Raw genomic sequence first — 27,684 nt, 5'->3', positions numbered from 1 at the left:
CGCGCCGGGAGGCGGCGGCGGCGGCGGCCCGGCGGGCGGGGGAGGGGGAGGGGCGCGGAGCGCGGCGCGGAGGCCGGGGAGGAGCCGGGGCCTGCAGCGGAGCCGAGCCGAGCCCGAGCCCGAGCCGAGCCCTGACACTGGCCGTCCGCCTTCTGGCTCCCCGGGAGCCCGGACTGGCCGGAGCCCGAGAGGTGGCAGCGCGGGGAGCCCCACGCGCCGAAGGGAGCGGCCCGGACGGGACGGGACTCGAGGAGGCGCTGCCGCCACAGTAGCCAGTGACGGGCGTCGGGAGCCGCGGCCTCCCGGACCCTGCTGCCCAGGCCAGCCCGGGAGAGCGGGGAGTACGAACCCCCACCCTCGGGGGCACCCCAGGAGCGGAGGCGGGAGCGGGGACGGGCGCAACCTCTCTCCCTGGTGGAGAGAAGACCCTTACCACCCAGGGGAGGGAAAGAAGAGACCCCTCGAGGGGACGAGTCTCTCCATCCCAGAGGCGAGGAAAATCCCCATACTGGCCCGGGAATAGCCCTCCAGAAGTAGAAAGGGGTGATCCTGACGAGAGGAAGCCGACAGAGAGAGACCGCCCCGCCGTGCCTCCGCCCTGCAACACACACTCGCAGCTCTTCAGGACTTTTGAGGCAAAGAGAGGAGGGACATGCGTATGGAGTAGGCACCCTGCATCCTATCCAGTACTCACAGGGAGGGGAGTCCTCACGTTCAGAAGCAGAGGGCACTCCAGGGAAAGAAGAGGAATCGGCTCGCAGCCTTTCTGGAGAGGGGAGGAACTTCCCCCTCAACTTCCTTGTACCTAGACAGTGGAACAGGGCAGAGCCCCTCCGCTCGGACCTCCAGCAGACAGAAAGAGCCCTCCACTCCCGAAAGATCCAGTTGGGGGGGGAGGGGGACTCCCCCGAGGGGGAGGAGACAACTCCTGGTTGGGAGAGGCTCCTCCCCTCCTCCCCAGGGTAACAGGCAGGGTGTGGGGGGTGTGCCACCTACCCCAGGTAGGACCTCCTTCTCCTCCTCCCCCTCCTCCCTCCGCTCCTTATCCTCGGGGGACTCAGTTCCCCTCCCCAGCTTGGGAGGCTCAGCCAAGTACAGGAAGAGCCACTGAGGATGAGACTCTTCAGCTGCCTTTGAAGAGGGGCGTCCCTCCAACCCCAAACTCCAGTACCAGGTGGTTCCCTCCCTTTGCTGGAGGAACCTTGGAGACAGGTTAGTGCCTTCTTTCATCTCTCTGTCATCCTTAGGCGCTAGTGGGTGTAGGGGGCTGGGATGGGGGCTCTCGGGCTTCATTCCTGGGGAAGGTAGAGTAATAACTCAGAGAATCCTCTGGGAAATGTGTTCTGAGGAAGCTCCTGGATTTGAACCCACATCTAGCTGCAGAGGCTCTGAGAAATGGATTTCTTCGTGTTTCGGGACTAAAGGGATGGGATTCATTTGAGGTCCCTAGGAAAGTGTGTGTTTTCATGCTGACGGCAAAGGGATATCAGAAAACGCCTGCATTTTCAGAACTCCATCCATACTGTGTAGTAGTGGTGGACACATCCCAACCACACTCCCATACCACCCTCTATCCTTGGGCCTCTTCACCCTGAGAGAAGGCCCTCACTGAAGTGATGGTGGCCTTTCGTGGCCTGGCCTTGTCTGGGGCTTCCATTGGTATTATGTTTTCTTACCTGTAACCCCAGCTCAGCTTAATGTCCAGCAGAGATCTCTACCCCCTGTGGTTATTGCCCCCTTGACAGAAAAGCAGTCCGTCCCCACTCACGGTGCTGCAGACACCAAGAGGCCTCTTCTCGTGACATTCCCCTTCCTGGCTTGAAGTATGCCTCTGCCAATAAAATCCAAAGGGAAAACGGGAATCCCACATGTCCTGAGGCAAGAAGAAAGGGTGTAAGGGAATTCCACCTCCTGGGTTGAAGTTCTTCCCTGATGCTGGCCCTGTACCACTGCCCCAGTGCCCTACATGACTCCTGTTCTTCGCTGACAGTTCCTCAGGAAAAAGCAGATCTTAGATAGGAAGAGAGGAGTGTTGCTGCTCAGCTCCTTCCAGTCTTCCGTCTAAATAACTTGACCACCAGGGAGACTTGACCTCGGAGCGGTTTCCTTTTAGAAAAGCACCTAATAGTCTCATCCTCTGCCTCCCTGTTTCTTGTTCTGTTCTGGGTCTCTGGAACCTCGTATTTAAGTTTTCTTTCATAACGTCGGAGCAGGAATCATCAAAGTCCAGAATCTTCAGAAAAAGCAGGAAAAACGTGCCAGGAAATCCTTCTAGCTGAGCCCGGGCTGTGTGTTTAGGAGCTCTCTGCCTTTCAACCTGGGCTCAGTAGCTGGGTACCTGCCTTCCTACCTTGCCAGAAGGAAATACCTTATCTTCTGTAAGGGGTATTATACCCCACAGCAAGACCACGTGGGAGGCTTCATCTTACTTGAAATTTTATGTTTCCTCCTTCTCTGTCTGGCTCATGGATGGGCTACCTAAGTCCCTAAGTACATCCACTTGGTCCTGGAGGCTACCTGTTAGTAGTAGTAGATGAGACAGGGCTGTGATCCAGGTTTGTGTGGCTGTGCTTTGCAACGATGTGCGTGTTTCTTAATTCAGGTGAATGGCTCTGTCTCTGTTTTGAGTAGGTATGTGTGTGGAGACAGGTACATGTGTACTTCCAGACTAAGCTTTCAGTGGCCTAGAATTCTGTATTTCTGGTAGGCCTCTGACAACAGGTGCCCCCACGCAAGGACCTGGAAAGGGTGCTGGTAAGGATGCCCAACTGAGAGGAAAGGCTTGGCCTCCCCTGGCCAGGGGGAGCCCTCATGAGTGGCTGCATGAAAGTCATCCCACACAGCAGGGCAGCCCAGTCTCAGGCTGGGAGCATTGCTTCTAGGACTAATAAGAGAGCCTCATTTCTTATATCTCTGGTCTCAAAGGAATCAGGATCCTTGGCTGCTAACTCTAGAACTCCCTCCCCTACTTTTTGAAAAGAGACAGCTCTGGTGTAACAGCAGCCTATTTCTTACAAAGTACTTTACCAGATGCTGGAATGCAACTTGTTGAATGGCTTGGAGGGAACTGTGTCACCACACCTCCAGGTGTACCACCGCCACACGGTCTAACTGGCTCTGCTTGGACTGAGTTTCCCTAATTCTCCCTGCCTCTGTGAAATCAGTTAGAAGCAGATGGCTTTTGGGTTGGATTAACTGTGATTTAGAGAGCGCTATTTTCCAGATCATGTCTTATGACTAGCCGTAGTCCCCCCTGAGAAAGAAGAGATGCTATTCTCCCATTCCTTCCTCCTTGGAGTTTACTCTATCCTGATATTGGTCAGTACTGGGGTGACACTGTCCCCAAAGAAGACGTTTGAGATTCTGACATCCTGAAAACTATTGCAAGCTCACTGCAGACTTTGCAGTGTAAACCATTGCAGCCTTGCTGCTTCCAGCCTTACCTCTATGGTCTGTCAGTTTTCTAATTTTTAATTTCTAATACTTTCTTTTTCCTATTAAAAATAATATCTACACTTACATAACACTAAGTGCTTTAAAGATAGTAACTCAAGATAAATCCTTACAAAACCCCTATGTAGGTACAGTTATCACCTCCATTTTATAGATGAAGAAACTACAACACAGAGAGGTTAAGTAACTTTCCTGAAGTTGCACAGCCGGTAGGTAATGGATCCAGAATTGAAACCCAGGAGCCTGACTGGTAATTAGTAATGTGGTTAAGTTAGTCACTGCTCTCTTAGTTTTGGCATTATGTACAGAGCAGTAAGTTATCACTCATTAATACTTGACTTTAGCACCGCACAGAGAACAATTACTGGCCTTTCAGATAAAATGGGAAGAAAACTGTGCCTGTTGTTTTGGATCTTACACTTCTCATCCAGGATCAGTCTTCCACTCCAACAGAATGTCTTTCTGTTTTTCTCTGCCTTTCTCCCAGTACTGTAGTCTTCATTAGACGTCCTGTGGATGTGATGGAGCCTGCCCTTTGGCTGCCTTTCCCAGTTTCTTTGGGTATTTCCTTTCAGTCTTCCAGCATGCAAAGAAGAATGTGGCCTGACTCAGATTCTGCCCAAGCCCAGTGGCACGAGGCCCACCTGGAGAGAGAGGTCTGGGTAACTAGGTTGGTTTGACTGAGAAATGGAAGTACCTCTTGTTTGCCTTTCTAATAATAGCCCTGAACATTAGCCTCGTGCCATTATTTTGGGGAGTGTGGAATGTGCGGCAGCCACAAACTCATTAAGCTTCATTCACTTCCCTCCAGGGAGGAAGCTTCGGCAGTGTTTATGACTTCATCCCTTTTTTTGAAGGGGGAAACTGAGGCATCAAGACTTCAGGGAGCAAGGGGTAGTTAGGGACATTTAGTGAGTCAGTGTCAAGGTTGGGAGTAGAACCAAGGAACCTCAGTCTTTGGGGTTCCACGCACTGGGCTGCCCTTCAAGAATGGGGAAGTGGCGGGGGTGAGGAAGTGGGATGGGTTAAGGGAGAATGGTGCTGAAAAATCAGAAGGCTTTTTCTCTGCGAGCTTCTTGTAGCTGGGAAGACTGGAATATATTTTGAGTGCTGCGGCAGTATGTGGAGGGCTGACTGGGAGGGTGCTGGAGAAAGGTTAAATTTAACCTCAGTGTCCTAACCTGGTGTTGGGGTAAGGATAGAGGAGGGCATAGAACCACTAGCAAAAGGCTGAGAGTGCTTCCCTTTCTGGAATTCACAGTGATTGGCACGTGCCAAATGGGTTCTGCTAACCGCTTTAAATCTACTCTCGTGCCCCTGTCCAGTGTTGAGAGCGTTTCAGATGAAATATCCACTGAAGGCTTCTGTGTTCTTAAGATGAGATTTCCCAGGGATCATTAGCAGGAGATAATAGGAAATAGGGTAAAATTTCTTTACAGACCTCCCCTTTTAGGAAGGACCTAGGAGAACCCTGGTCATTGAGAACCTGCTCAATGTCGTGTCACTGTCCAGTTGGGATAACCCAGCTACAGGACCAGATTACTGCCCAAAGTGCTCTGCTTTGCCCCAGAGGCTGTGGCATGTGGATTTAGTAAAGTGCTAGGAGGTCTGAGGCTTTCTGGGATGATTAAACGTCCCTGTTAGTTTCCAAGTTTCCATGATTTTAGAGCAAAATGGTGGTCATGGGATGAAAAGGAGGGTGGTAGGGAGAGGAGCTAAGGATAAAGGGGGAAACCCCTTCATGATTCTACTGATGTTATTTATAAACAGTTTTTTTTTCCTTTCTCTTGTCAAACAATTCTTGGGTTGCAATTGGGTCTCCTGCTGCCCAGGCCCCTGAGGCACTAAGGTGTTTCCTTCAGCCCTGTGGAGTGGGCGTGTTGCTGGTGAGGACCACAAGGCAGGGTAGTTGCAGGTACACGCAAAGATTGTGTGGGTGGGGACCTTGGGAGAGGGAGGTGAGTGAGAATGCTGACCCTTAGGAGTAAGTGTCAAGGAGTGGCGAGTCGCTAACTGGTAGAGTGAGCTGGTAGCCTGCAAGAGGTGTTGGAGTCAGGAGAGAGGGCTAGGCAGTCATATCAGGGACTGAGCTTTTAATTGCAAAGTGTGTGGACTTGTATGTAGTTGTATGTATATGCTTGTGCATATTATCTGGGTGTGGATTTAGCGATTACATACATAATGCATTTCTGCCCAGGATTCTGAACCCTGAGGCATGCTAGCCCTGGCTGCTCAAGAGAAATGCCCTGGTGGGTCAGTCAGCAGGGATATGAGGAAGAAATACTAGCTGGAATCTGATGGCAGTACAGGCACAAACCTGTTAGGCTGCAAGTACTTAGGAGGTTGCTGGCATCAGCTGTGGTGGAGTGCCAAATGGCCACCAAGTGGTTCCTGTCAGCCTTTCTAGACCCTGCAATACAGATATCACCCATCATTTTTCACCTTCCCCCACCAAGACGTCACTCTAGCTACTCCTCTCTGCCAGCAAGAGCGCCCAGGCTGTGTGGGTGGCAGCAGGGCATGCAGACAGCAGGCGTGGGCGGTTTGGCAGCGCCAGGAGTTTGCATGGAGGTGCAGCGAGTGTGTGTGCCTGGCTGGGAAGGAAGGAGAGAGGAGGAGGGCGGGAGAAAGGGAGCCAGCTCTTAGCCCCAGAGTGGCTATTTTTAGCCAGGCTATCTGATTGTTACCGGTGTGCACACAGCTGGGTGTCTCCCTGGCTCAGCGAAGCCCAGCGGGCTGAGAGGTGGGAGGTCCTTGCTGATGACTTCTTCCTGGTGTTGGTGTCTGTGGGCGGGAGCTTGCAGGGGGTAGCTTTAAAGGTGTGAGGGCAGCTGTCCTTAGGATCTGTTACCTGTGTCTGTGACTTGTGCTCTGTTGGTAATGTATGCTGTATATCTAATTATGATCTCTGGGTATGTGGGCCACTGTTTATGTGTCTGTCTTGCTTCTGTCCTTTGTTGATTGTCATATTGTAATTTATGCTTGGGATATATCTAGTATGCCTCACGTGCACATGTATGTGAGATAAAAAGACAAATGCTCAAACATATCTAATAGGAAACATCTTGAAGAGTGTTGGTGTGTGCTTCACTTGTGTATATTTATGTTTACTCAGACTATTTTTCTTTATATGTTCACTCGTGCTATCTATCCGTGGATGTTGTATGTAAATATAATAGGCATCACATAATTGGAGAATAAACTTTGGCCACTTTACCCTGCTAACTAAATATTTTTTTGAAAAATTACTTCTACGTAGCTTAAAAATATTATGTTGTAGGGCTTTTAAGTAAGGAGAATTGAGAGAATAGCTCAATTTGGTGGGTGGTTTCATCTTTCTTAGTCCTGCATGAAAGGAGAGGCTTCTGGGCCATGTTCTGCATTAAGATGTAGGATAAGTACCAGTCTGTCATCTGGTAGATGGTTGGTGATATGTTCGTTTGTGACTCTGGGAACAGCTGGTTGAGGACTGTCCCCTGAGAGGAGTCTCCTATGGGAACATAGTGGGAATAAACTCTACTTCCCTTAAAGCTCTAGGATTTGAGTATTACTTTCCACCAGTAACCAGAGGTAACACTCACCTATTCAATTTTCCTCTCCCCTTTGTCCTTTTCTCTGCAGAACCCAGAAGTACCATGGCTTCTGACCTAGAGAGTAGCCTCACCTCCATAGACTGGCTCCCCCAGCTGACCCTCCGAGCTACCATTGAGAAGCTTGGGAGTGCCTCCCAGGCTGGGCCTCCAGGGGGCAGCCGCAAGTGTCCACCAGGCTCACCCACCGATCCTAATGCCACCCTGAGCAAAGATGAGGCAGCAGTCCACCAGGATGGCAAACCACGATACAGCTATGCCACCCTCATCACCTACGCCATCAACTCCTCTCCAGCCAAGAAGATGACCCTCAGTGAGATCTACCGCTGGATCTGTGATAACTTCCCCTATTACAAGAATGCTGGCATTGGTTGGAAGGTGGGACGGCTTCTATAACCTGGGGTTATTTATAGCCTTCGACAATATTTTTATCTACTTTTGCTTCTTCTGTAACCTGATTCACTTCACTCTGACCTGTCAGAGATGTATGAACTTAAAATCTCATATCTCCCATCCCTTACTTTTTTCAGAGTTGAACGACTTTCATAAGGTTTATCAGGGGAACTCCTGTGAAATCAAACCACTAAGTATACTTATGAGCATGGCAGGATGTTGTTACTTATCTCACCCTCTTATCTCTTGACTCTTCAAAAAGGAGATTCATTCGTTTCACAAATATTTATTGCCACTCTACTGTGTTCAAGTCACTGTGCAAGGCATAGCATTGCGCCTTCCTACCTAGAGGAAGGACTCTCACCACATTTCCAGAGCCTCACTGTGCACGGTCATCATCTTTTAAAAAATTGTATATCAGGAAAGAAATAATATAATTAGGTCCTTCACCAGCAGCTCATCCACCAAGCAAATAATGAGAGGATAAGTTGTTTGGCTGGAGATAAAGGAAGAAGGGGACTCCTCTTCTAAGCAAAGAAGGAAGGCTGATGTTCTTAGTCTTTTGGAGCAGCCATTCATTGTGATTCTTACATTCTATAAATCGCTGGTTGACATAGAATCCAGATGATGAGCTGGAGACTGTTGAAAGCATTCAGTTTTTCCTTTATAAATTTGTCCCTCCTAGCTACCACAAGCGCAGACCCCACCCAACACATATGCACAACAGTATTTCTTTCCTGCAAATGTGACCATTCTATGGGCTGTTGAAAAAACAAAGGTGAACTGTGCCTTTGTTTCACTCGTGATTTATATAAACAGTTTTAAAACGTTGTTCTTTGACTACAGAGAGAATGAATTAAGGAACTGGGCCGATGTGATTTTGAGGCATTCATATGCCTGTTGTCAGATGGGTGGAAAGATTGAAAGACTATGTAAGCAGCCTTCCAGAAGCACCTGGTAGTTGAGTTTATAGCCATTACCTCTCATCGGTTTAGTTTCTGCATTTTTCTTATTTCGTTGCTCTTGCTCCCTATTGGTAATTTCCTCCCTGAGTAGAGTTAAGAGGTGCTAAGTTTACCCTGATAATTGAACTTTATTGTGTGTTATGTCCTTTTGTGTCTCTCTGTGTCCTCTTGGTAAATTTTCTGCTATGCACAATGCTCAAATCTAATTTGGTTCTCTGCTTCCCCAGAATTCAATTCGGCACAACCTTTCTCTCAACAAGTGTTTCCGGAAGGTGCCCAGACCTCGGGATGACCCTGGGAAGGTGAGATACTGCCATAAGCGTTGAAGGGAGGAGCAGGAAGGAGAGAGAAGTAGTTGACAGCCCAGAGTCCTGCAGCTCTTTTAATTATCCAGAAGAGGAAATCATGTTAATTAGAGAAGCAGCTTTATTTTATCTCAAAGGAAGAGCTTGGTTATCAAGCTTGTGGGCCCCACTAAGGGGTGACTGAGGAGTGAATGAGTGAAAGAGTGACTAATGAGTGACTAAGAAGATTGTGAAATCTTTTTTTTTTTTTGAGGAAGATTAGCCCTTAGCTAACATCTGCTGCCAATCGTCCTCTTTTTGCTGAGGAAGATTGGCCCTGAGCTAACATCCATGCCTATCTTCCTCTACTTTCTATGTGGGATGCCTACCACAGCATGGCTTGTCAAGCGGTGCCACGTCCGCACCCGGGATTCAAACCGGCGAACCCCGGGCTGCCGAAGTAGAACGTGTGCCCTTAATGGCTGCACCACTGGGCCAGCCCCGAAATCTTAATTTTTTAATAGAAATATCTGTGGTAAAGTTGACTTTGATACCTCCTTCTTTGCGTGTAGCACTCTTTCTAGATGTAAAAGGTGGACTTAATAACCTTTGTTATATTCTATATAAAAATTCTGTTAGAAAAATAATTATAAAATATTATAAAAATTATATAAAAATTTTCTGTATAAAAATCTCATGACTTTTATCTTGAAAGGGGAGAAGGGAGAAATCATTGTCTTCACTTGACAGATGTGGGCTCTAAAGTCCAGGAGAGTCTTGCTTCATGTCGCCTGGAAGGGGAGCGTTGTGTATGGGCCTTTCTAGCTCTGTGAACTAAATATCATTGTTGCACCCCTCCAGACCAATCAGGGCCTGTGTTTGCACCCCAGGGGGTGCCTCTGACATACTCTGAGCTTTTAGGACAAATTTACTCCTCAAAAGTAGCCAGTACCCTCAGGATTCTGGGTGAATCTCCAGGTTTTTTTCCTTAATATAGCTGTTATTTTATGTGAAAATCCTCCCAAATATCTACTTTTCCAAAGGTGGGACTTTTCATATATAATGATTTTGTTCTCTGTGGGGATGGATTCTCCTACTAGGGCTCTTACTGGACAATCGACACTTGCCCTGACATCTCCCGAAAGAGAAGACACCCTCCAGACGATGATGTAAGTCCCCTCCTCATGGGGAGGTGCCATTTCTGAGCCAGCTGCTCCTTCCACATTCTTCCCTGTATTTTCAGTCCTTTCTTATATTTGGGGCAAAGGGTGAATACCAACAAAGGTGAAACCATGGGTCTTGGGAGGATGTTTAGCTTCTTCTTATAGGTTTCTATTCTTTCACAATCCTCAGCTATCCCAAGACTCACCAGAACAAGAAGCAAACAAGAGCCCACGGGGAGGCGTTCCAGGGAGTGGAGAAGCCTCGCTGCCTCCCGAGGGGAATCCTCAGATGTCACTTCAGAGCCCCACATCCATCACCAGCTACAGCCAGGTAGGAAGTAGAGGGGGCAGGGCCATAGGGGTGGAGGGATGGATGGGTGATTGAATAGATTCATATATCTGTCCGTTCAAAATTATGAATTGAGTATCTGTGATATAGTAGGCAGATAAATTGGGAAAGAAGGGGAAAGTAAAAGAGGGAAGCTGAGAGAGAGAGACATAACAGAACTTTGAGAAAGATCAGAAAAATAAAATAGAGAGAAGAGAAGAAGGGGAACCAAAAAGGTTATGAGAAGGGAAAGATGGGCATGGATGTAGCATAGGAAAAAGGCAAGACGCTACATCAACATAGGAACAAATGAGGGGCTGGCCCAGTGGTGCAGCAGTTAAGTTTTCACATTCCACTTCGGTGGCCCAGGGTTCGTTGGTTCAGATCCTGGGTGCAGACCTGGCACTGCTTGGCAAGCCATGCTGTGGCAGGCATCCCACATATAAAATAAAGGAAGATAGGCACAGATGTTAGCTCAGGGCCAATCTTCCTCAACAAAAAAGAGGAGGATTGTTGGCAGATGTTAGCTCAGGGCTAATTGTCCTCAAAAAAATTTAAAAAAAATTAAAAAACAAAAAGAGGGAGGAACGAATGAGAAAAGGAGAAAATGGTGCTCCTTCATTGAAAGGTTGGGACAGGATGAAGAGGACAGGCAGGAGAGCTGGGTGACCACTGAAGGATTGTATTTGTCCCTCTTTAGGACATGGATCAAGTCTTTCTTACCTCTTGTTTTCAGGGCACAGGGTCTGTGGATGGTGGAGCAGTGGCAGCAGGGGCTCCAGGCCGAGAAAGTGCTGAGGGGCCCCCTCCCCTGTATAACACCAACCATGACTTCAAATTCTCCTACTCAGAGATCAATTTTCAGGATCTAAGCTGGTCCTTCCGCAACCTCTACAAATCCATGCTGGAGAAATCCTCTTCCTCCTCTCAGCATGGTAAGTCTGGAGTTAGAATGGGGGCATGGATTTCCTTATATCTTTGAACAGCTGGTGACATTTCTCTTCTCTCCCTTCTTTCTTACTTTTAACACGAGAGGTCAGTCACTGCTCAGGGGAAGCATGTCATGAACCAAAACTGTTTGGAGTCCAGCTCTCCTGGCTTAGTTCTGAAGGACAGCTGTTTCAGAAGCAGGCTGGGTTAGAAGCTTCAGAATGTGGGTTGGAGGAATCCCCCTTCTAGAACTAAGGGCAATCATGTTATGGCTTCAGGCAAGTCATTTAGAGGATGGCCACTAGGGGACAGCAGTACATAGTTTCTTTTCCCAGAGAATCCTTGCATTTCGTTGTGAGAACAATTTAATTTTATGTTTTAGCATATTTATATTTATCTTAATTTCTATTAGGAAAAATTTCAAACAGATGCAAAAATAGAGAAAAAAGAATAATAAATCATGTTTTCATCACCCAACTTTAACAGTTACTAATGTTTTGTTAAGCGTATTTCATTTGCCATCAAGCTTTTTTTTTTAATTGGAGCAATTTAATGCAATTCCTAGACATGTCATTCTACCTGTAAATACTCTTTCAGTATGCATCTTTAATGACAAAGACTTTTATTTTAGTTATCCATTGCCATTATCACTCCTAACATAATTAATAAAGCTTCCTTAATATCAGTTTATACCTTGTCCGTGCTCAAATTTCCCGAATTATCATGTGAGAATGATTTTAAGTCCTTATTGGCTAGCTCCCTGAGAGGTCCTCAAGTTCAGCCCTCTGCAATTCCTGTTTTTTAATTTTTTTGCTTGAAGAACTTAGAAGTAGGGGTGAAGTCAAGACTTCAGGTGAGTCATCAGACCTTGTTCTGTGCAGTGCCCTTGTATGCATAGGCAGCAGAAGATTAATGGAATGATAAAAAGTGGTTAGAAGTCACTTTGTGGAAAATTTATATTAATTGTCATGAATTTCTTCTTTTAAATCCCGAAGGATTCATAGCTAGAGTGGTGTTCTAAGATTGTAGCATTTACTTGAGAAATGAGTCCAACTCAGATGATTGGTTGATTGTAAGTGGGAAACATGGAGGGGCTGTCAGAAACAAAGTGAAAAATTAGGGCGAGCGAGGACAGCAAAGTGTTCACTCAAGTTTAATTGTGGCTGAAAACCAGTAGGCTCAACCTCTAATTCTTCCCTGCGGAATCTGTTTGAGAAAGTCATCCATCTTACTCTCTTCCTCACCCAAGCCTCATTTGTTGGCAGTGAATATAAGAAGCCTGTACAGTAGGAGAGTGTAGACACAATAGGAAGAGGAGAGAGGGCTAGCCCGGTGGCGCAGGGGTTAGTTTCACACATTCTGCTTTGGCAGCCCCGGGTTTGCCGGTTCAGATCCCGGGTTCGGACATGGCACTGCTTGGCAAGCCATGCTGTGGTAGGCGTCCCACATATAAAGTAGAGGAAGATGGGTATGGATGTTAGCTTAGGGCCAGCTTTCCTCAGCAAAAAGAGGAGGATTGGCAGCAGACGTTAGCTCAGGGCTAATCTTCCTCAAAAAAAAAAAAAAAAAAAAAGAGGAGAGAATAGCTGTCCAATGGCTTTGTTTTATTTATAATTGACTTTTAAACTTTACCTGATGTCTGATTTCTTTTGAAACTGTGATTCCAGGCCTACACCAAAATCCTTGAAAAAATAGCATAAAAAAATCTCTTTTTGCTGGAATTTCAGTGGTTGTCACACTATCAAGGCCCTCCCTCTGTCTGTTATACCTGCCAAGGGGAGGGGCGGGGGAGCCAAGGGGATCCTTGCTGTCCCGGGACACACTTACCCTTTGAAGTCTGCGGTTCTGTCTGAGGCCTCCCATGTCAACCCAGCAGAAATCATGTTAAGTGAGAAATGCATTGGCCAAGTCACTTGCCTGCTTCCTCCCACCCTGCAGGCTTTTCGTCTCTCCTGGGGGACATGCCTCCCTCTAACAACTACTACATGTACCAGCAACAGCAGCCGCCGCCTCAACAGCAGCAGCCGCAGCCACCGCCACAGCCACCACCCCAACAATCACAGCCACAGCAACAGCAGGCATCAGCCCAGGGCCCCTCAACTGTAGGGAGTGCTCCTCCACTGCACACCCCAAGCCCAGATGGTTGTACCCCACCAGGGGGAAAGCAAGCTGGGGCTGAAGGCTATGGGCCTCCCCCTGTGATGGCTATGCATCCACCCCCACTGCAGCTTGGAGGCTACCACCCACATCAGCACCATCCCCACTCCCACCCTGCCCAGCAGCCGCCACCACCACAGCAGCAGGCACAAGGCCAAGCTCCTATCAACAGTACTGGCTTTGGTGAGTAAGGAGGGTGCAGGGAGATCCTAGAGGAGGGTGGAATGACCCCCTTGTTCTGACTCTGGCTTGGAGGTGCAATTGATTAGGAAGTTAATAGTGGGTCTTTTAGCCTTGCTCCCCCGTGGGGGCTCATCTGAGCAAACAGAAGTTGCTTCTTAGAGCTCTATAATATAGAATTCTTGGACAAATTGGGATATTTTTACATATTCTGCTTACGAGCTGGGCTGTCTATACCTAAAACATAGGTCGCTTTACTAGTCCTAAATCTCCAGGGAGGGGGATTCCGGAATTATCTTGATAATGCAATTGACAACCTGTGTAGATGCAAGAATCTTGCATGTAGTCAGTCTGCTATCAGTTGGCTGCCATCTTATTGGCTTCACTCTATCTTATTACCCACTTGCTCTTCCTCTTTACAGCCTTTCCTCCTGACTGGTGCTCCAATATCGACTCCTTAAAGGAAAGCTTCAAGATGGTGAATCGGCTCAATTGGTCCAGCATTGAGCAGTCACAGTTCTCAGGTTAGTGATCAAAGGATGATGATTGGAGGGAAGTGGGATACCTTGTAAGTGGGGAAACCCAATAGAAACCAAAACCAGAAGGGGGTGGTTAAGTGAAGTTTGAGGATTTCATTATTTCCCCTCTGTGTTTCACAAGGTGGATAATATTGATATTATTTTCAAATTAATTTTAATTAATTTTGCCTTAACTCAAAGTGTGACAATGGTTGTCAGAATTATCTTAGCTAATCTGTCTCTGGGAGAGGGAAGGCTCTCAGGAATTCAGAAACCCTAGATCACTATTTTGTAGTTTTGTCACCATTTACTGACAGTGTGACCATGGCTGATTCATTCAGTCACTTTGAAATTTTGCTTTATTCATCAGTAAGATGGAAATTATAATAAGAATTTAGTAAGGGACAAATAGAATGAGAGTTTTAAAATCTAGAGCTCTAACAGATGTCAATTGTTGTTGGTAACGTGCCTCATCAGTGGTGTTGATTTATGATGTGGTTGGAACAGTGAGATGGGTGGGTCTGGTGGGGGCTGTGGGACCACTGCAAGGTTGGCATTTCTTGCTTCTCTATTTGTAGAATTGATGGAGAGTCTGCGACAGGCAGAGCAGAAGAACTGGAGCCTCGACCAGCATCACATTGCCAATCTGTGTGACTCCCTCAACCACTTCCTTACTCAGACTGGTCACATGCTCCCTCAAGGGGGCTCTCACCGGCCACTAGCCTCTGCCCGCATTGCTGACTCCTGTGCTCTCACCAGTGGCAAACAAGAGCCAGCTATGAACCAAGGTACCAAATAAAGCAAGTTGCCAAGGGGGTGGAGACTGTGCTGAAAAGGGAGAGGGAGGAGAAAGGCAGAAGAGAATTGAGAAAAATCATCATGGGCACTGATCCAGACTGAGCAGTGGGACTAGTTTGTCTGCCACTTTGACTGAACATCTGTTGTATCAGTAAAGTCCTATACTGAAAAATGCCAGAGAAATAGACCATATGATTCCTTTTTAGACCTTGATTTGGGAGATCAGAATTACTTTAGAAAAGGGGGGAGATGGGCTGGCCCGGTGGCACAGAGGTTAAGTTCGCATGTTCCGCTTTGGTGGCCAGGGGTTTGCCAGGTCAGATCCTGGGTGCAGACCTGCGCACCACTTGTCAAGCCATGCTGTGGCAGGCATCCCACATATAAAGTAGAGGCAGATGGGCATAGATGATAGGTCAGGGCCGGTCTTCCTCCGGTGGAGGGTGTGGTGGGGAAGAGGAAGATTGGCAGCAGATGTTAGCTCAGGGCTAATCTTCCTAAAAAAAACAAGTACAAAAAGGGAGAGAAAGTTCCCACTCCAAATTTGTGTCTCAATAACCCCTACGTGGATCATATTAGGAAAGGCATGATTCTCTAAGTTATATGCTCTTCAAACTGGTGAAATGAGAGAGATTGGATGATCATGTTTCTGTATTTGTTATCGTTTTAATATCTTCGATATTTCACAATGCTAGTATCCAGTCCCTTTTTACCGTAAGTGGTGAGGACCGATAGCTTCTGTAGAAAGCCTTCATGCCTGCAGGAGCTACAGAACAGAGCAGGGAAGGGAGAAGAGACAAGGAGAGGAAGAGTACTTTTCTTCCCTCTCTGTTGGACCCTGCTTCTTTGAGTATAATGATTCCACTCAAGAAACTGTCATCTTGCTTTGGCAGTGAACTCTTACGGGCACCCACAAGCCCCTCACCTCTACCCTGGCCCGTCACCAATGTACCCAATCCCCACCCAGGACTCAGCAGGATACAATCGCCCAGGTAAGAACTAGACAGCTGGTTTTACCAGCAGTTGAGCACTCTCTACCCTGAAGAGTTTTTTCTCTTCCCTCTGGCTCTGAGCCTACATTCTCTGCCCTTTTGCCTGCACCAGCCAAGAGGGGAAGAGCCTTCATGATTCCCAAGGCTGGGGGGAGGGCCACCTGCTGGGGGGGTTATGTCATGGGAGACCAAAGAAAACTGATTTACTTTAAAATTAGCTCATGTCTTCAATAATGAAAAGAAGTAAAAACATGAATATAAAGAAAATATAGATATGTGGAACACTTTAGAATCTAGATGGGAGACATACTCAGGCAAATGAAATGAATGTGTTCAACAAACATACCTGCTTTGTGCCCATGTCTGCTTTCCTGTCACCTGACTTCTAGTATCAGGGGTCTAGGACTGAACTAGCTCTGATGGTGGAGGTGGGGGTAGAGACCCTAAATTGCTGTAAATAGTATAAATTTAATAGATCCTTCACCTTTAAATACATTTTAGAAGAGTCACTATGATCATCCCGCCTAACCACAAGGGTTTTCAGTTTTTTGGTTGACGTCTGACTCTTTGTCCATGTGTTCCTTATCCATGTAACACATATGCAAATTTATGCACTGCTATTTCATAGAATAGTATATTCTGTATTTTTTTTGTCATTATTACATAGTCTTTACAAGCATAATTTTTAATGACTGTGTACTACTATATTGCCATGTGACCTAGTTTACTGTAGTTTATTTCTTGAGACGTCACTGAAGTGGTGGCTGGCAACAAAAATAACTCTGGGCTGATAATGACAATAGTTTTACCAGACCTTCTCATGGTATTATTTGGGGCTAAGCACTGCCCATCCAGTTTGATAGAATGGCTTCCCATCCACTCTCCTTTTAATCTGTTTCTCTCTTCCTGACAGCACACCATATGGTCCCTCGGCCACCGGTTCCACCTCCTGGTGCCAATGAGGAGATCCCTGATGACTTCGACTGGGACTTGATCACTTAGTGCATCACAGAGTGTGGCCATCAGCCCAGGGCTGAGTGGTGAAGTCTGGCAGTGGGGAGAGAACAGCCCCAGCCCATCCCTTTCCCCTTGCCTGTATATAGATATATATCCTCTTTTTTCTTTCTCTGTCAGAGAAGCCACCGCAAGATGCTGCCGAAGATAACCCCCTCTTTCCTGACTGATTCTTCCTCTTTCTTGTTTTTTCCTAATTCTTTTATTATTATTCTTATTATATTATTATTATTATTATTATTATTGGTTATATGCTGTCCCCAGTCTCTTGTCCCTACACCATGGACCATGTCCATCTCTTGCTAATTTAAAATCATCTGGCTGGAAGGTGAGGCCATGATAGCTGCAGAGAAAGGTTTCAAACTATGACTTACCTTTCTCTTTGAGAAATTCAATGCTAATCCTACCTTTTGGCCCTGAATTTTTTTCTATTCCTGTCAGTTCACTTCAGGAATAGAGAGGCCACATTATCAAGTAGAAGGGATCTAAAACACTGCTTGGCAGCCATGAATTTGCAGGTTTTACTCAATGGTGCTAATTTTGTCCTTTGAGCTCTTCCTTGTCCTTTTATATCTTCAATCCTTACTTCTACCAATCCTCATTCCCCATCAAGGGTAAGAGTGATGGTGGTGGTGCAGGAGGGTGACAATAAAATCCTAGGCCTGGGTTGGGTTGAGTAGAATACTATAGAGGGGTGATGGAATATAAAAGAGTCAGAAATTGGATATATACTACTACATCAAATAAACTTCCATCGGCTTTTCCTAGCCCATTCTCTATAGGAGATAGGGTTACTCTTAGCCAGAACTCTGCTTCGATGGTAGGGATGAGGACAACTATTCAGCATAGGTTCAGCTTTTTGGAGATGGTACCAATTTAACCATTTTGGCTTTTTAAACATAATTTTCTCTGGAAATTAACTGTGGCTCTTACTTGCATTTACAAATCCTTGAATCCCCTTTTCTCATTCAGCAAATATTATTTTGTCCTCCTTTAATTGTTTGATCAACTCTTCTACCCATCTTATTTTCTTCCCCCATTTTCTGGGATTCTCAAGAAAGAAAAGTAACCCATTATCACTTTTTGTTTCATCACGTCCTAGGACTCTTTTCTACTAATCATACCAGAACCAAATCTCTAATACTGGCGGTAGGAGGATGGGGAAAGGAAAAGGGATCTGGCATAGACATGGCTAGGGAATATTTCACTTATTTAACTCTGTGGGCAAATGCTTCTCTTGGAATCCAGATCATTGGGGCTGAGGCTTTTTGCAATTAGGCTTTTGAGGGTGAAGGAAATCGGTGGAGGGGAGTAAATAATCTAGAGAGAAGAGTTCAGTGAGGGCCAAGGAAGACCCTCAGAAAAAGGTCTGGGGATAATTTATCTCCTTTAACAAGGACTGGCCATGATTTATTGCTGCAAAGTACATAGTGTATATTTAGTGTTAATTGTTGAACTTTAGTTATGAGAGGGAAGAACAAGTTTACTTTTGTTTTTATTTCACTGAATGTTCACTTTCTGAAAGCTACAGGACAAAATGTACGGAATGGACAAGCCACTCCCTCTGTGATTTCTGCTTTTTGTTCGTACTCTTTTATTTATCCATGATTTCCAAGAGATCTAGCTTTCTGCTCTCCTGCTTTTCCCCCTCATCCACCCCTTCCTTTCTTTGTAAGGGGGTTATATATGAGAGTTTGTTGAAGAAGTCCAGTGAGGCTGATGTTAAGAAAGGGTGGTTAACTAAAGAGCACTTTATTTCTTTGAAGTTTTTTGTAAGAAATGGGGGTATGAGTGGCTTGAATCCCCCATTGTGTTGGAGGGCAGTTAGTGGGGTTGAAGTATGACATAATATTTCCCATTGGGGAAAGGATAATTTCTCTTAGAGGGTGGTAAAATGCCTTTGCCCTGTGTCCTCTTCCTTATTCCTTCCAATCAGGGTGCCTCCTACACACAACTTCCCATTTGTTCTCCTCAAGATTTCCCCTCTACAAATCATCACTTCTCTTTTCTAAACTCCTTTTCTACTCAGATCCATACAGGATTTGCAAAGGTAGACTAAATCATACATGTAAATGTTCCTTTTTGTAATTCCATGTCTTCTGAAAACTAGTCTCGTTAAGAACCCTGGTGGGAGTCAGAGTAACTGAAGTTTGGGGCTAGAGCTGGAGATTGGCTATCAGACCTTCTGGGATTTTAGCTCCCCTCCACTAAACTCAGCTTTGGTAAACGGCACAGCACAAACCTGACCTTCTTTGGGCCTCAGTTTCCCCTCCCTTCCATGAAATGGAAAGAAAACTACTTTTTCTTGTTGGTCCAGCATTGTTGGACTTGAAGTATAGTCATTGTTGTTGTATTGGGTGATGTGTGCAAAACTGCAGGAGCTCACTGCCTACAAGAGGAAATAGGGAGGAAGTGGAGGAGAGGGACAGAAGGAGCAATTATTTGGTATAGATCCACCCATCCCTGCCTTCCTCTCTTCAACCCCCATGTTTCTGGTTTGGTGAGTCCTTCATACCACCCATAATGCTTTGCATTGGTGCAGGCTGGGAAGGGGGTGTATGGTCTCACAAGTTGTTGTTGTTTTTTGCATGCTTTCTTAATAAAAAAAAAAGATGAATGTTTATGGTTTTGTCTTACTGGTACTGGTCTCAAATTTCTTCTGGCCAGGGTAGCAAGGGAGAAATGCAAGAGCATTTGTTTTCAATTGGCCTGTAGCCTCTCCCTGACCCTCTACCACTTGGTGTGATTAGTTGACCCTGAAATTTTTTGTATGATTGATGGGAAAGAATAATTAAAAGCATGCCTTTAACAATCGTTTTTTCAAAACCTATTAAATATAGTGAAATATTTTGGGGAGAGGCAGTTACCCCTTGCAGCTTGGTGTGTGGACTAGGCCATTTTGCTTGTATTCTGGGATATTTTAAAGATTAAAGATATTACAATTTGGGGAGAAGTTGGGTCCCCATCTGGGACTTCCTGTGAGTACTTACAGGTACTCACCAGGGTTTTTCATCAGAAATTAGAGAATTCCAATTGTAGGAATTTCTTCAGAATACATTTCCAAGGCAAATGGAATTCTCAAAAGGAGTCCAAAAAAGCCAACTATTGGAGCTGGCCCCATGGCCGAGTGGTTAAGTTCGCGCAATCCGCCTCAGCGGCGCCAGGTTTCACCAGTTTGGATCCTGGGCGCGGACATGGCACCACTCATCAAGCCATGCTGAGGTGGCGTCCCACATGCCACAACTAGAAAGACCCACAACTAAAAACACACAACTATGTACTGGGGAGCTTTGGGGGAGGAAAAGGAAAAAATAAAATCTTAAAAAAAAAAAGCCAACTATTGAATGTTTATAACTATGCCAAGATCATTCACCCTAATATCCTATACACTGATCTCAGGAGTTTGGAACTTATACCCCGGGTCTTGTGAGATGTGTTGGGATTTTCAGAAGCCTAGCTAATTGCCACTTTAACAAGCCTATGAGATTTGTTTGTTCCATAATTAGAGATTATGATATAGTCTGAATGTCAAACAGTTAAAAGGATCCATGAATCTCTGAGCCTTGCGAGGAACCATGAGAAAGAAAGCATTTATTCACATCAAATATATAAACAGATTAAATTGGAAGGTAGCATTGCAAATCTTATGTCGTGTCAGACATTATTACCTCACAACTGAAGCTATTCCTAGTGATTTGAAATTCTTCTGCATAGTACTTTATAAGAAATTTGTAGTCCTACACCCTCACCTCAACCAGTGAACATATAGTAGTGCCTTACGAGTCTAAAACATCTTATTTTCTATTTGTTAGGTTAAATCATCATCTTCAGCTTAGATGAGGCTATGTTGTAGTACAAACAAACCTAAAATTTTACTGGTTTAACATAAAAGTTTATATACAGAGAAAAATGAGAAGGTGATAGGGAGTTGAATGTTTTTAGAAAGTGAAAGAAGGATAGAAGGAAAGCTGTATATATGGTTGGAAAGATTAGACAAAGTAGAAGAAAATGTGTGGTCATGAACAAATTAAAGTATGATGGTTAACGAATATTGGGATGCTAGATAAACAAAAAATACTAATGTGTTTGGACAAAATTATCTTTCAAAACAAGAAGTCATTTTATCATGTCTACAAAAACTAACAGCATAAGGATATGATTTCGAAATACCGTAAGTATCAGAAAATAGAGAACTCCCCAAACCGCAGCTTACATACCACTTCGTGAGTAAGTTTTTGGATGTCTTAGTAGTCTGTCTTTACACAATAGATGCTTATGTAGTTGCAATAATGGAAACTTGAAATTCCTATGTCCTCTCTCCAGGCGTATTCCAAATAGCAGGCATCCGGCATTGTACTCTGCTTCAGACTCAGTCTTAGAAGTCCTTGTTTCAAAGACTTTTTCTGTTTCCACTTTCTTTTTGTTTAAAGCCACCGCCAACCACCACCACAGTCACTACCACCACCACAACAAAGCCATAGAATAAATGATCATCTTCCACTTAGGTATGACCGGAAGAAATGGTTTTAAATGGAATCTGCAAGGGGATATAGATAATGCTAAAGAAAAACTTTAATGATGGTAACATCATTTTAAAACAGACTAGATTCTCATTTATCTCACGTGGCTTAGTTTGGGATAGAAGAAGACTAATTTTTTACAATGATTCTCAAATTTAGGATTCATCAGAAATGAGAGCTTCTTAAAATATTTGCTGGGTCCCACGGCCGGAGGTTCTGATTCAGCAGATCTGGGGGGGCTCCAGAATTTTCATTTCTAACAAGTTTCCAGTTGATGCTGATGTCACTAGTCTGGGACCACACTTCGAGAACTTCTGGACTGATTGACTCTTTGATGGTTTCTGAAATCCCCTGCTCACCATATTCCTTGTCCCTTTAGAAACATGTTGCACTGGGTGAATACCTAAGAGCCTCTCCTTCCATCAACTGCTCCACATTTTCACACAACTGTACCGATGCTGTTTTTTTCCGAAAAGACTTTGCTTGGGGTGCAGCTGGTAGAGTGTGTGAGCTCCTCACTGAAAGCTGCCTCTAGAATGCCCTGCATGGACTGCCTTGCTTTTTTCCTAAAATCTTTCCCCAGGAGGGCATAGAGGAAGGGATTGAAGCAACTATTGGCAGATGCTAGAGCAATGGACACATGGTCCCAGGCCAGCAGAGCTTCCCCAAAGGGAGTTTCTGAGTCAATAAACAATAATAGGACTCCAACAATGTGGTATGGAGCCCAGCAGACAAAGAAGACCACCACCACCACCATGGCCACTTGCAAGGTTTTGCTCCGAGACTTGGTAAGGCGGCCCCGTCGCATTCGTAAGATAATAAGGCTGTAACAGGCCACCATGATAAGAAAGGGCCCCAGGAAACCCACCACTAGCCTGGTGATGGTTATTGCCACAAGGGGTGTTGACATTTGATTGCTGTATGCAAATTGGCCTAAATTATCATCCAGGAAATCTTGCGATGGCTCATAAGTGTAGAATGAATTGCTGGAAGCATTAGAGAAAAGCTCTAAATCAGTAGAGAGAGAAGCATCAGAGTTATCCAGTGGGTTAATTCTGTGATCTTCAATGGGAAACCCACCGGGGCCTGTAGGTGAAATCTCATCAGCAGGTTTAAATAAATTATAATATAGATGTTGATTGGATAATCTAGCAGAATCCGTAGACAGTGAATCTCCAGATGGTCTTTGAAATGTTTGAGAATGGAGAACAGTGGTAGCTGTCCAAGGATGATCACCTGCTTGTAAAGAGAAAGAATCTAACCTATTATTCATTTCTCCAGGTAGTTGAACGAAGGCGTTGTCAAGAGATCCGTTTTCCAGTAGATCAAAGGTGAAGTCTGAGTAATCTAATGAACTGTAGGGACCAAAATTGTAGCCGCACATATTATGATTGTCTACACTGAACATTTCCCGGTATATGAACACAGGTATACACATTACAAAAGCCACCACCCAGATACATCCACAGATAGTGAAGGCTGTCCCCACATTGCGGTGATTCTGGCACCAGATTGGCTTGAGGACCAAAAGACAGCGGTCCAGGCTAATGGCAGTCAGCAGGAAGACGCTGGCAAACATGTTGAGGACAATGATGGAGGGGATGAGCTTGCATAGGAGCCAACCATACGGCCAGTGTCCTTGGAGAGCCAAGTGAGCCAGGGAGAAGGGCAAGGAGAGGCAGCAAAGAAAGTCCGCCACCGTGAGATGGATAAACCAAACTGTGTTCACTGTTCGCTTCATCTTTAGGCCAGCCACCCACAGCACTAGCCCGTTGCCTGGCAATCCCAATAAGAGAGTGAGGCTGAGAATGACCATGGAGAGAATTACTTGAAGTTTATTCTGGGGCTGTGAGTGTAGGTCAGTTGAATTGCTCTCAGCAGAGAAAGACTCCATTGCTAAATTTCTGAAAAAGATGAACAAAAATGTTTAAACTAAGAGTATCTTTTAAAAAATGAATATTCTTAGAATTCTAACCTTCCAACATAATGACGTAGAACCACAAAGGCTCTCAGACTATTTTAATTTATAACCCTTGACTTCCCATTGGATTACACAAAAACGTTCTCTGATAGACAATTTAAAATCTACTGTGTCAATTTAAATGTGTATCAAAATAATAACTCCATTTGGAAGTCCATATCGATGTAAATTTCTCCTCTTTCTTGTACTTTCAATCTCTCATTCTCCACTGATTCCTTTCCTAAGGTCCTCTATTTAAAACAAACAAGTTAAATGAGCAAACAAATAATAACTTTCAGATCAGATGTTCTCAACTTGAGATCCAAGAAAGGGCTTATGAAGCTCCATCACCACCTCAAATAATATGGAAAATTTTAGCTTTGCATATTTTTATTTCTCTGAGGGCAGAAGGTCCATCCATTCCTTCCACTGGATTTTCAAAGGACTCGCCATCACGGAAAAAGGTTCTCTAGACCAAGTTATGTTTTAGGTATAACCTCATGTTTTCCTTTTGCTATCAAATTTCTCAAGAGTTGTTTACCCTCTTTGTACTGATTTCCTCGCCACTTATTTCTTTCTTATTTATTTGTTTTTTATGAATATAACTTGGGAAAAATAGCTTTATTATTGCAGAAGCATAAAACATGCATGAAGAAAATTGGAAAATGTAGACAAGCAAAAATAAAATAAAAATGTCATATACCACCAGTGAGTGATTACTCTTTTAGCACCTTAATTTACATTCTTCTGAATCTTCTTTTCATATAAATATATGTATGTATGTGTGCATATGTTTTGTTAAGCAAAATTTAACAAAATTAGATCATACTATGTATATTGGTTTAAAAAATATATTTTTTTTGAGGAAGATTAGCCCTGAGCTAACATCTGCTGGCAATCCTCCTCTTTTTGCTGAGGGAGACTGGCCCTGAGCTAACATCCGTGCCCATCTTGCTCTACTTCATATGTGGGATGCCTACCACAACATGGCTTGCCAAGCAGTGCCATGTCTGCACCTGGGATCTGAACTGGCAAACCCTGGACCGCTAAAGTGGAACGTGCGCACTTAACTGCTGTGCCACCGGGCCAGCCCTTTAAAAATTTTTAATTGTGGTAAAATACATGTAATATAACATGTACCATCTTAACCATTTTTAAGTGTACAGTTCAGTAGCGTTAAGCATATTCACGTTATTGTGCACTCAATCTCCAGAATTTTTCGTCTTGTAAAACTGAAATGCTGTATCTATTGGAGAAAAACAGCCCACTTCCCTTTCCCTCCAGCCTCTGTCAGCCACCATTCTACTTTCTGTTCCTATGCGTTTGACTACTCTGGATACCTCACAGAATTGGAATCATACAGCATTTGTCTTTTTGTGTCTGGCTTATGTCACTTAGTATAATGTCCTCAAGGTTTATCCATGTTGTAGCATGTGTCAGAATTTCTTTCCTTTTTACTGCTGAATAATATTTCATTGTATGGATATACCATGTTTTGTTTATCTATTCACCTGTTGATGGACATTTGAGTTACTTCCACCTTTCAGCTATTGTGAATAATGCCGCTATGAACATGGGTGTAAAAGAATATTGTTCTATAAACTGCTTTTCTTTTTTTAATTTGCAGTCTCCGCATTATACAGTATGATTGTACCTTAAGGAATACTCAGTCTTTATCCAATTTTTTTCCAACAAAGAATGTTCCAAAACATCCTTTATAGTTGATTTGTCCACAATTATATCCAATCTAGTATCACACTTTGCATCAGATGTTATGTTTCTTAAGTCTCTTAATTTAGCATAATTTCTCTTTTTCAAGGATTCTGGCTTGTTTTGGGGTCTGTTGTTCTCACCACTCACTTCTTTTTTTTTTTTTAAGTTTTATTTTTCCTTTTTCCCCCCAAAAGCCCCCCAGTACATAGTTGTATATTCTTCGTTGTGGGTCCTTCTAGTTGTGGCATGTGGGACGCTGCCTCAGCGTGGTTTGATGAGCAGTGCCATGCCCGCACCCAGGATTCGAACCAACGAAACACTGGGCCACCTGCAGCGGAGCGCGCGAACCCAACCACTCGGCCACGGGGCCAGCCCCCTCACCACTCACTTCTTAATCCTTTGTAATTTGTCTTCTGCTCCATGGCTCCTTATAAGGAAGGTGTCCTTATAAGCTAAAATCACCTCTAAAGAACACATCCAAGTATCTTTTTCTGTCTTCATCCTCTACAGTAAAATATGTGTCATTTGATACATTGACTCCTTAACACTGTCTTCTCTTGGCCTCTGTGACATTACCCTCCCTTAGTTCTGAAGGGCCCCGTAAACATACCCTACTTTGTAGCTTTCCTAAACAACCCACTATTCCAAGTTAATGCCGCTTTCTATTTCTTGGCTAATGCTGTTTACTTCTATCTGGAATTAAGTCTTTCACCTTAATATCCTCTTTCCTCCATCTTTAATCACTACTTGTTGAAATCCTAGCTATTCTTCAAGATCAAGCTCAAATATTACATCTTCCTTGAAACCTTCTCTTATAATATCAATCAGAAATTAGTTCTTCAGCCTCTGAATTTTTCTGATATGTGTGGGTTGAACCTCTTTTCATATCTCTATGCAATAATGCATTTTGTCTTGTATTTATAATTATTATCGTGGCTGTCTTAGCCATCATTGTGGCCTTAAATTTCATGGTGGTGAAAAGGAGTTTTGTTCCTAAATGCTTGTTCCACAGAATTTGGCACAATGCCTTATATGACATAAAGATAAAGATTACTTGAATGGGTGGATGCTCATTTTGGGGGTTTACCTTTTTTTTCCCTTTTTCAACTAAATTTAAAATTTTTTCCCCTTTTCAACTAAATTTAAAATTCTTATTCTATGCCTTGAATCCAGTAAGGGTGCTACCTCTTCTCACTTCCTTTTTGTTTTCCAGTTCCCAATTCTTACAGGCTATAATAGCATTTCATAGAGTCCCAAAATAATTTTGTGACTTGGAAGTAGTTCTGCTGAGTTAACCAAATGTTGTCATAGACTCTTATATAATCAGCAGAACTTAAAATAACTGAGTCAACAAAATAGTAAAAAAGAAGAAGTTATTCTCATTCCCCTCTCTATAGCCTTACTTACTCAAACATTCAGATCCTATCAGATTCCCTGCCTTCCCTGTTGTGCATGGCAGCTGCACCCATCCACTGTTGTGCTCCAACACACACATTCACGTACAGATCCCTAAATTATTGAGAGAAGAATAGAGTCCTAGAATGCTAGGACTAAAAGGCAACTTAGCAATCATCTCTCCTTGTCTCTACTTTTATTTTGCAATTTTGACACTGAAACTCAGCAAATTAGGTGACTTTCACATATTCACAACTAGGAGGGTTCTCAGATCCTAGGTCCAGTGACTGTCAGACCAATACTCTTTTTACTACAAAGAATCAGATAACTGAAAAGCCTTTGGTATTGCTAATAAAAGAAGAGGTACTGAGAGTTGCACAAATTGAATTAATAAAGACTGAAAAGAGCAAAATTCCAATATAAAGAAACTGAGTCATATGGTGTGATCTATATTTTAAATGTCGCATATTATCCATCTTGAAATGAGAATATATATGAATCAGAGTCTTAGAAGTCTTTTGGAACAAGATTACTTTTTACATTTCTCCAAGTATTTTGGCTGAAAGATACCTCTACATTTAAGATTAGTAGAGGAATTTTTTTCAGTTTTCCATACTGAATTAACCGATAGTAATTAAAAAGGTAAGTAAAATTCTGAAACTAAAATTCAACTATGATAGGGGAAAAAAATGTAGATTCCAGAATCAAATACTAATGAGGATGACAGACTAATCCTATCAGCAATAAGGAATGAGCAAAAGAATAAAAGAAAAAAAAAGGGAAATGGAATGAGAAAAAAAAATCTATGTAAGGAAAAAACTCACGATCAATGATTTGAAAAAATGAACCTAACGAGGAAAGCTGGAATCAAAGGTCAGAAAGAGAAACATAGTCAATTTAAGACAGGGAAAAATGACATAAAAATTCACTATTAATTCAAGAATTAAAATATTAAGAGCAAAGTAAATAGAATGTGGAATATTTAGAAATAGAAAAAGGTGGATATAGGGTTAAAAAAAAGACAGAAAAGTTGGCGAAAGAATAGGAGGAAATAGAAGACAATGACCCTCAAACCATTTTCCATAATAAGCAAAACAAGCAAGGCACAAGTCATCACGTGAATTTAGGCTTTCTTACCAAAAACCCGAGACAGTAAGTGAAGGCGTCCTGTCTGGTCCCCACACTTAACTGCAGTCAAGTTGTGAAGTATGTTTAGGAAACGCGCTGAGCTCTTCTTTCTTCCCTTCTTGGGTTCTGATGGTAAACTCCACGCTTTTGGCTACTATCTGACTTCACAGGAAGAGTTTCAAAGTGAGTCATTTCTAAATGTCTTA

The 27,684-nt window shown here is 43.9% G+C and overlaps 3 protein-coding genes across 4 annotated transcripts in view; 2 read left to right on the top strand and 1 right to left on the bottom strand.

Moving 5' to 3' along the window:
- The first annotated feature begins 83 nt into the window (after positions 1-83).
- FOXJ2 (forkhead box J2) lies at positions 84-19,383 on the top strand. Its single transcript, XM_014850976.3, has 11 exons — positions 84-1,212; positions 7,075-7,421; positions 8,629-8,703; positions 9,786-9,854; positions 10,039-10,179; positions 10,913-11,111; positions 13,045-13,446; positions 13,866-13,967; positions 14,540-14,749; positions 15,650-15,748; positions 16,662-19,383. Exons 2-11 carry the CDS (start codon positions 7,089-7,091, stop codon positions 16,748-16,750), a joined length of 1,719 nt encoding a protein of 572 aa, XP_014706462.2. The 5' UTR covers positions 84-1,212; positions 7,075-7,088; the 3' UTR covers positions 16,751-19,383.
- C3AR1 (complement C3a receptor 1) lies at positions 18,438-27,626 on the bottom strand. The gene is made up of 2 exons (XM_014850979.3): positions 27,488-27,626; positions 18,438-23,186 (listed from the first exon to the last, which is right to left on the bottom strand). Exon 2 carries the CDS (start codon positions 23,174-23,176, stop codon positions 21,722-21,724), a length of 1,455 nt encoding a protein of 484 aa, XP_014706465.1. The 5' UTR covers positions 23,177-23,186; positions 27,488-27,626; the 3' UTR covers positions 18,438-21,721.
- NECAP1 (NECAP endocytosis associated 1) overlaps positions 27,524-27,684 on the top strand; it is a 42,154-nt gene continuing 41,993 nt past the window's right edge. For both annotated transcript variants that reach the window (XM_070494593.1, XM_070494594.1), the window contains exon 1: positions 27,524-27,661. The gene's annotated coding sequence lies outside the window, so the exon portion shown is untranslated. The remainder of the gene's footprint in view (positions 27,662-27,684) is intronic.

This window comes from Equus asinus, chromosome 22 (assembly GCF_041296235.1).
Source record: "Equus asinus isolate D_3611 breed Donkey chromosome 22, EquAss-T2T_v2, whole genome shotgun sequence".
NCBI classification, from domain to species: Eukaryota; Metazoa; Chordata; class Mammalia; order Perissodactyla; family Equidae; genus Equus; species Equus asinus.
The sequence above is the reverse complement of the archived record's forward strand: the minus strand, read 5'-3'. Positions and strand labels throughout refer to the sequence as shown.